Source organism: Fusarium proliferatum, assembly GCF_900067095.1.
Source record: "Fusarium proliferatum ET1 genome assembly, contig: FPRO_scaffold010, whole genome shotgun sequence".
Classification (NCBI taxonomy): domain Eukaryota; kingdom Fungi; phylum Ascomycota; class Sordariomycetes; order Hypocreales; family Nectriaceae; genus Fusarium; species Fusarium proliferatum.
Window position 1 is genome coordinate 1,291,080 of NW_022194799.1, and position 10,032 is coordinate 1,301,111.

General features: G+C 49.9%; 1 protein-coding gene across 1 annotated transcript; it reads right to left on the reverse strand.

Moving 5' to 3' along the window:
• Positions 1-4,196: 4,196 nt before the first annotated feature.
• FPRO_11881 (putative regulator of conidiation rca-1) lies at positions 4,197-5,039 on the reverse strand (the record flags this gene model as incomplete). The annotated part of the gene is made up of 1 exon (XM_031221405.1): positions 4,197-5,039. One exon carries the CDS (start codon positions 5,037-5,039, stop codon positions 4,197-4,199), a length of 843 nt encoding a protein of 280 aa, XP_031086967.1.
• Between the last annotated feature and the right edge of the window lie 4,993 nt (positions 5,040-10,032).

Consider the following 10,032-nt stretch of genomic DNA (forward strand, 5'->3'; position numbering starts at 1 on the left):
CTGGAACAGAAGTTTATTTGCTTTGGCTGAGCAGCTTGCGAACAACCTTTCGGTTTGATTGCTGTGGAATTCGCCATGGTTGGCTGATGGAGCCCAGAGGCCAATAATTCCATCAAGCGCGCCTGAAACCCCTACTGCTTTATTGGTCATCCATGCATGTATGGATGTTATTTCCAAAACCTGGGAATCATCAGCTGCCTTCTGATCCAATCAGCGGCTCTTCGTACCCTGGAACAAGGGTGCACTACAACGATATCCCCGTTGTGCACCTCTCCATCTTGACCAAAATCTACTTAGCCCCTCGCCCTTGTTTGTGACCGTTGAGACTACGACAACGCTGGTTGACGTTCATCTGCGCCTGCGAGAGCTGCGTTGCCAGCGTTGCGTTGCGCTGCGTTACATGCAGGAGCGCGGAACGACCATGAGATTTCGTGCCGTCCACACGGAACCAGCAGAAAATAGAAACATTGGTTCCACTGCCCGAGATGCTGCACAAGAAATGCGAGGTTGCATAAGTGCAACGCCGAGGTACGTGTTTGAGACAGATGAATGATTGGCTCGTCGTTCTGCACTGGAAAAAAGAAGCCAAGTGAGCGAGTGACTCTTGAACCCTTCACGGTTGAGCTCAGAAACACTCCCCGAAGCTATTCGGACTGACCATCCCCGGCCCGGCACGTCATTATGGTTGGAGAAGAGAAGAAAAGAAATTGTAGCGATCTCCCATCGACCCCTAAATCCACGATTATGATAAAGACATGGATTATCGTATCGTCGGGAATTGTCCTTCCCGGGTGATTGGCTCAAGGATCCCTGTAGATTCGATCACTTTTGGGGTACCGTACGGAGTACATACGGTAATTTTCCCATGCAACCCTTGCTCGACCAGCGGGATCGGCGCCAAGTTGACGGCGACGGGTACAGTCCTTACAGGTTCAAGATTGGCTCCCGTGTTGCGCGCTGTGCACACACACACACACACACACACACACACACACACACACACACACACACACACTACAGATACTTGGAACTATGGTTGAGTGAGTGAGTGCCGACGCTGATGAGATCAAGCACTACGAGATTTCAACTGCGCCGAGGAAGAGAAGGGAAGAGAAGAGCAGAGAAGAGAAGAGCAGAGAAGAGAAGAGAGGAGAGGAAGTAATCCCCAGAGGTCTCAGTCGACCTCCCTGTTAGTAAACTCCGGCTCCTCAGGCCCCAAGACAACCCAGACAGACGGACATGGGTGGTATTGGATAGTGCACCTGCATCTAGCATCAGTGGCTGCCGATGCTGGGTTGGTGGATTGTCCCGTCTCGCCTTGCCCTGTATCACAGATTAAAATGAGATCCAAGACGATGCCGGTCAACCAACCTCGGCACTGGTCGAGGTAAGGATACATGACTAGACGTTCAAAATGGAGGGATAAGGGGTAGGGTGATGTAAAGGTACTGTACAATACTGTACTCCGTAGACGATTATGTCGATCACTGTATGTAAATGGAGGATAAATATTCCCGATGAGGCTTGCTTGAAGATGCTGAGTACAGGTCCTTGCTTTCCTGGGTTTGAGTCAGGCAGAGGAGGCTTGTGCACGCAGCATGAGCAAGAAGAACAACCCAGGAAGTGTTAGTACTGCACAGCACCCTGTTTGGCTCGAGGCAGATCCTTCCTCATCACTACCAGATTAACGTTGAATCAAGTGCCAGATCGAATGTCGCAAATGACCGATGGGGCTGGCTTGAAGCAAAAAGGAAAAAAAATCCAAAAGAATCCATACCTACTATATAGTAGATACTGACCTTGGCCAGGGTGTACAGTAGCATATAGACAGGGTATCGAGTACGCAAAAGCAATCAAGAGATGAAAGTAGCATCGATTGCGAACGTACTCCTCAGTCAGGTCAATGATAGCAACTCTACTCACCAAGTACGGTCAATAATTCAAGGGAGCCCGAGCCTACAGAGGACTGAACACACGGATCGTGTCAGATACCGTTAGCTGCTAGACATTCATCACCTAGAGACCGGGGCGGTTGGCTGCTCCCCGATCTCTCCACCGATACACATCCAATCAAGATGATCAAATCAATAATCATTGTCGATGAATGCAATGCAGGCATGGATCACAGCGCAGCACAGCGCAACCCAATTCAGTGCCTAGGGAGCCCGTACCTAGACCCCCCATAAGGTTAGGTGAGGTGGGTATGTAGGTATGTATCTTACTTGGTCACTACTACCTAATCTAATGAAATCCACGCCCTTGGCTCTTGGGCCACACGCACCCGAAAAAAGCGTTGCGTCGACGGAAGCAATCACAGCAACGGCACACGATACTACCCTGTCTTGCACAAATTTCCAGGTTGGGCCATGCCATGTTCCGACTCAGGACTAGTCCAGCGCCTAGAGCAGTAACGACGGGTTCCCTTTCGTTCGGGACACCGTCCAGCCGGTAGCTAGTCAGATGCATCATTCAATCATCGATCATTCGTCTTGGAGCTAACGCCTTGAATCAAGTGCAGTGCAGTTCAATCAACCATCAATCACTCACTCGCTCACTCATTTATTCATTCAATGACACTCAGTCAGATCTTCTACCGTAGCAGGGAACAAACCCCAACAGAGACCCGCTCATCTCAAGTTAGCAGATCCCGTCCAACTGTGGATGCACCCATCGATACCAACAGGGCACGGCATTCCCCAAAACCAAGAGAGCTCAGTAATCAAGGATAAGAAACAAATCAAAGCGCCATCCCCGAGGGAAGGGGTCCCTATTGGGCCTGCACCACCACTAGAGCGCCAGCCAACTGGTCCTTGTTAGTGTCCTTGGATCCATTGGCGCCAGCTCGACAAGAACAGGAGAGCCATCAACCTCGATCAGTCGATCAATCGATCAATCAGTCAATTAATGAACTTGCACGGTAAAGAAGATACGCACTAGAAATTGGAATCCTCCTTTCCTACGGATGTAGTCCCGTACCTTGAATCACTACCCAAGTTTGTATCCCCACAAACAATGACCCCTCCCTGGCCCTATTTGCATCGTCCATTGCCCGGGCGTCTACACCACGGTACTATCGACTTTCAGCCGTGGACTAGGGGTGCAGAATCGAGATTTTGCATCTAAATCTTGGTATGTAAGTTGAAGTATGTATGCATGTATATGGAGTATCTGCACCGGAAACTCACAGCAATTCAAGTCTCTGAGCATTCATCAGTATAGTGTAGATCAACGTCGATCCCGTATCCCGCCGGTGTATGCATGCCTTGGCTTCTCCGTGTCCCTGTCTCTATCTCTGTCTCTACCTGTCGACCTTGGTCCTGCGGCTCGCCGTACTTCCTTTTGTGTCTGAGAAAAAGAGAGGTGACTGGGAAATCCCCCCATCCACCACAATACGCGTGCATGGATCATGTCTGTTGTTGGTTACCTACCTTAGCTTACTTGCTTGCTCTAACTATGATGAAGAAGCAACTCTTCTCCACAACTCAAGTTGCCTCTCTTGGCGCATACGTAGAGACTACCACTGCAACTGTGACTGTGATTCCGCTCTGTCCTCAAGGCATTGCGTCGGGTTTAACACTAAACGCACGTCTGGCAGCGAGCGTACCTACTTTGCCCTGCCAAATCGGACTTTTTGACCATCAAGCAGCCTACCTTAGCTGCTCTCGTAGTTCTGTGACCTGACTATCACGCTGCCACTTTTTAACGTCAACCGTCCCCCACCAAGTTACTCTGTCTAGGTATGTTGGTATGCCCGGTACATTGACAAGCGTTTCAAGCCGGCCGATTCAAAGCCAATGCCCTAAGGAGTTACAGCCTTCAGATCGTGGCAAGATATTCTACTGTTGAATGTATCTACGAAAGACAATTACCACATGTATACATATCAGGACAGGCATCCAGACGAGTTAGATGATAATCCAAAGTATAGTTTATTTGCTTAAACCTTCATTCGAGATCTAGTCTCGGGTTTATTAGTATTTCGTAAAACCATCATACGCTTTCAATTCCGAGAACCTTTCACTAAACGCCTGGTATCTTTTGCCAAATCCAATGTCCCATAGACCCTGTAAGACTCCGTCACGGCCTGTAAAGTTCGCGGTGACAACGCCCAATCAATATCTACACGTTACCGCACATACCATCGCATTGTATGCGTGGGTAAGGCCCATCTTCGACCGTATAACTGCGACATTATCTTAATCCATGAGGGCGGAGAGATGCATCCTGGAATCTTGGGCCTTTCGGTTTTGTGATTGCTGCTGCTGCTGGACAGGCGAGTTAGGCGCGGTGAGTAGTTGCGCTTGAGGGGCAAAATGGGGCAACCTGGGTTGATACTCAGGCCTGTCCACATAAGCATGGGGAGGAGCCAATCTGTCAAAGCTGGGAAGCCTGTCACCAGCTGTTGGCAAGCCTGAGTGACGCAGAGGTGGTAATTCGACAGGCCCAGCGAGTTGCGTGGTATGATGGGAAGGTGATGTGGTATAGTTGGATCCCATTTCGGATTCAGCAGAATCGGAAGAGCATGGCGAGGGGAGAGGAGCCTCAATCCATGAATGCATGGGATGACGCATGGTGGTGCCAGTTAGGGGTGAGAGTTGTGCTCCATGCATGGGAATGGCTGGTGTAGAAATGGATAGTCCGGGGCGGTTCGAGGGGTAGTAGCTATCGTGGTGATCCTGCGCAGCGCGTCGTCGATCCGTGCGCTTACGTCTATTTTGGCTACCATTCCACCAGTTCTTGACGGCATTATCGCTCCTGCCATTGAGACGGCGTGCAATTTCGGCCCAGCGTTTCCCGAGGTCCGCGACAAGTCGTTCAATTATGACACCTTCCTCGGGTGTGATGGGTTCGTGGTTGAGTGTTGGTTTTAGGTTCTGATGATAACGCTCGCGGCACTGCTTTGGTGTACGGGTTCCCAGGGTTGACGCAATTCGAACCCAGTTGAGAGCTCCATGCGTGCGAACAAGTTCCATAAGATACACATCCTCATATTGTGACCAAGGGCCTCTCCGCTGCTGGATGGGAGCGGGGTTGTTCATGTTGGGTGACGGCTACTGATTGGTGACGAGTGTGTATATATGTATATATAAGTGTATGTGTATGTGTGTGTGTGTATGAAGGTGCCTCTTGGTGACGATGTTTCACATGAGATTGAAACTTGGTGTGATGTATTAGTTGTTGTCAAGGTGTTGGGATTAGTTTGTATGGAGATGGTGATGAGATGGAGAGAGATGAGGCTCTGAGGAAGAGATGGAAGTTGATTTAGAAGGAGGGAGGAAGGTGATAAAATATCCGTGAGAAAAGGATGGGGCGGAAGGAAGGCATGAAGCCTATGTATGGGAGTTAATGTATGGGGAAGAGGTGTAAGGCAAGGCAAAGCAAAGTAAAAGTAAAGTAAAATCGTGACACCAACGAGCAAGGACAAGGCCGGTGGGGGGGGGGGAGGGGGGTGTGAAGGAGAAAGAAAAGAACCGAACAGGCCCAGGAGAACAGAACAGGACAGGTACTGTACGTGCTGGAGTGGCCGAGTTCTGGGTCAACAAACTAAAGTAAGGTAACTTTGTTGATCTGCCACCAGGATGTCCGCTGTCGAGTTCGACTTGGGGGCTGTGGCGCTCTTAGCCAGGGGGGGCGTAAATCTGGTTTATCTCAAATCACTTCTGGGGGGTGAATGGAGCGGAAAAGGTTGTTTGCAGGGTGTAAAGTATCCGAGGGCGCAGTGGGGTGAAGGTAGGCATCGCATCGTTGACGGGATTGGTTAGGCGTCTTGACCCACCGGGCTGCTGTCAAAGCGACTCTCTCACTCTCACTCAGCGACTGACTGACTGACAGGACTTCTCATAGCGGCAACGGAAGGGCAACTCTACTAACTTTGCGGAGGCGGTTCGTTGGTTGGCTGAAACGTTGACCGGATGCGATTAATGCCCTCCGTAACTAGATCACTGACCAGTCAGTACTCAGAAAGAATGCTTGCAGGTATCGATTGACAACACGCACACGAGCTGGTGATCAAATCGAGGTCCGAAAAGTCAAAAGACTGTATGTCTAATAATGTCCGTCTTCTGAAAACAATGCACGTATGCATGTGTTCGTTGAGCAAAGCAGAATCAAGGAAATAAACATTTGGAGGCAAGCCTTTGACAGAATTCACGCTTCCGCTTGACTCATCTCTTGTAGAGCCGCTGAGTGCCTCGAGCCCTGGGCTGCTCACCTTGGACGCCCTGGAACTATCCTCTCGGAGCTGCCTTGTTGAAGCTACTGTGTAGTTCCTGACTTGTTGATATGGAGTATTACCTAGACCCTGAAAGGGCTTTTGGTCTGGGCTGGAAGCGGTTGTTTCTCACGAGTTCCTGATTGCAAATCAGATCAAGATCCGCCAGGGACTTACCTGCTTGTGCGGACCCATAGCATCATCGTGGAATGGAAAATAAGGTCCAGAGCCACTGTGTTGTTTGCAGTCTATGTTGGTCACGCACAAGACAAGCCATTCTTATTTTGTTGGTGAGAACTACAGCACAGCCATGGCTACCTTGTGTCAAAACGCCTGCCACTGTTAGTCGGCGCGATAAGGTGCTTGAGTTTGAGTCTCTCCAGGCAGCTGTTTTATTTACCAGTAAGCAGTTTGGGCTTTGTTGCCGCAGTCGTTTCCAAAAACCTACAGCTCGGGGGCTTGCTCCACCGTTCACTGGTAAACGAACTCAACTGTCCTTGTTATCATGCCCCTCGCTTCGTTCATTGGATGAGTTCCCCCTCACCTGATCCCACTGAATACAAAGATGTGTCGAGTATTGTTACAGGACGGCAGTACTGTTCAGCCGATTAACATAACGCTGGCTGTTGGTTGCGTAAGTGGGCGACGACTTGCATCGTACAAGCCCGGCGGGCTCAGCGTATCAGCTCGGCACCGTCTTTATGCACTGGGCTGTAGGTAGGTTGTCAAGACAGTGGAGGTTATTGTTGGCTACTCTACAAAGTATCGACAGATATCGCAACCGCCCTGTGGTCTCCCCTCGGCCCAACTCACTCGGACCTTACCGTCTACTAAGTCACTATAGTGTACCCTCGATTTCAGCCTGTGACTGTCGCATCTGGTAAGTCAATCGCCTGTTAGAGTTTGATACACCTTCAAGTTCAACGCCGCTGGCTTGTATGATATTGTCATCCCTTAGTCCGAGTTCACATCCCAACAGCCAGCCAGTCAGTCAGTCAGTCAGTCAGTCAGGCTTCTGTTGTTGGGTCTACATGAGTGACAGCTCAGTTGTCATCTAGGGGAGACTTTGAAGTGGATAGAGGTAGATCGGAATAATTCCTTATTGATTCGAGTGCTGTATCAATACGAATGATACCAGAAGGGAGGGGAGCCCCAACCCTTCTGAACCATTATTATGGTAGATTTATCGGCCCATCCGCTTCTCTCGGTTCAACCACTCCGTATTTGTATGCACAGGCAAGTTACGATAGTTTTCTGATAGACTGAATATGCTTGCTGAATGATAATACCAAGTTGTTGAATACATATGATGGTCACTGGGAATAGATAGTCTGTGTCTACCACGGATATGGATACTAGGAACATGGATTGATCGACTGACTGACTGGCTTAGTACATACTGTCCACCACTGAGTCGTTTCAGAGCCAGGGTCGCATACTTCACCGTCACCATCGCTACCAGCGTGTGCGCTGTGGGCCTGTTCGTCCTGTGCATTGACGGCCAGGACCAGGGTAAGAAGCAGGGCGATCATCGTCAACGGGTGGCTACTGTCAATGCCAAACCCAATGCTACAGTACAGGTCTACGGATAGCTAGGTAGGTACGTATCCGCACTGCTACGCTACAACCCTTCCATTTGGTTGGGATCTTCGGATTAACAGACGGATCCAATGCCATGTGTAGTCAGCAGGGTCAAGGGACTACTGGCCGATCTTCTGCTCGGGCTTCTTTGTAGGTAAGGTAGGGTAGGTACCTAGTACCATGTAATCCGTTTGATTTCCCCCTGGCGCGGACCTTTTGGTTTTTGGCAGTGCACCTCCGAACCTGTTCGGCCCCAAAAAGATATGCATTCCTGAGTGTCTTGCTTCACTAGCTACCTAACTACATAATCCTTCTCGACTGACGAGTGTATTTAGGTAGGTACTTTTGAAGATACGCAGGCTTGTCCGCGATACACGGCACTCCATCATCATCGACTTTCACTCATTCTCTTGAACATGACCATTACACAAGCATTGCCTAGGGACTCAAGAGTCAATCGAGGGCGGGCGAGTGAGAGATTTCCATCCCTGATTTCGTTAATGCCAACCCAGTCAAGTCAAGACCAGACCAGACCAGACCAGACCAGACCGCACAAGAAAGCGGTGGTGACCTTCCAAGCCCTGACTCGACTGTCCGACTACCGTTGCAATGGATGGGAAAATAAGATTGCTGCATCCAAATGCAGAGTGATCGATAGATGGGCACTTTCCTGGACAACCGAATAATATCTAGACCCTGGCCCGTCACGGTCATCATCTTGTTTTGTTCTCGTTGCTCTACAGAGCACTAGTCCTCTAGTTAGTTCTTTGTTCTAATTAACTTCTCCCTAGGTGCTAACTGCGTTACAGGCCGTTCGTCCACGTTTAATCAGGTGCGGAGAATGCTAACCCGCCCAGGTCTGGACGAGCAGGGGTTGCGTAAACGACGATGGGGTCATAGCAACGCTGCAGTTTGCACCAACCATTCTCCCATTGGAAACGAAACGAAACGAAACAAAAACGGGCGGGCAAGCGGGCTCGTCTAAATCTAAATGAAAAGATTGTCCAGGGCCAAGGCGCGTGCCGAGATCAGATCAGACCATGCGTTGGATCACTCACAGACAGCACATGGCATGGCATGGCCATGGTCATGGTCATCCCATACGCACAGGAGAGATACTCGAGTCACAACATGTCTTGACTTACTGAGAGCTCCTGGACTGCGTTCATATAGTACTGGTACTCTGTACATAATTACTGTTCTTGCGGGCAGAGGCAGAGGCAGATAGGCCCATCGGGGTCCGCCAGCTTGGGCTCTACATACACATGTATGTATGTACTAGACGTGAAAGGATGGATCTTCATGTCAATCAGTCAAGGTATGGTTACATCACGGCTGTCATTATTGAATCCACAATGAGCTGTTGCACTCTGCAGCCTCCCTCCTTTGGCATCCATCTATCTATCTTAGTACTGGAATTACAGCATCTGATCCGTATTATGTGCTGTGCTGTGCTGTGCTGTGCTGTATGGTCTGGCTGGCAAAGCAACAGGAGCTGCCCCTTTGGTGAATGCTACTCCGTACTTTATAAATATTCCATGAATGACCTACCTCTTGACCGGATGAGGGAGGCTCCGATGGGCAAACAACGATATTGGCAATAGTCACCTCAGTCGTTCCCCCGCCCCGGACGTTGATGGAGCCCCTAATCCAAAGGCTCCATTCGACACCGGCCACTAAAAACGAAAAACGTTGTGGCGTCAGGCCTCCCTTCAGTGTCCAAACCCTTCTTGGATCATGCCAAGCGAAACAGACAACGGCTTTTCAGCTCGGCTCAGCTGGCTTCTCAGTTGACGTCTACATCGCCCAATGAAACCATTCCTTTCCCCTGTCTTGTTGTCCAGATCCCTGCTGCTTACCCTGACCTCAGCTGGGGATATGGTCACATCATTTACCTCTTGCGGATGATCTGCTCCAGAACCAGCCGCATCCGGAGCCATTGCAACTTTTTCAAGCGCCGTCCATCCATCCCATCCCTTATTTGTGACGCATGTCAACCCACCCACCCTACACCACGCAAAGTACCTCCAGCATTTGCCTACCTACCCTAGACGGATAGACACCTCCCTTTGACGTTAGTTAGCTGCTGCTTCTTGAACAGAACACAGCAATGTCATCGTTAGGGTTCTGCTTATCGGAGCGCGGTGAGCAGCAATGACAAGATATCAAGTGCCATTCTCCCCGTGGTTCTTGCGATTCTACAATATATATTGGATTAGTGTAATTGTCGACCTGTCTGT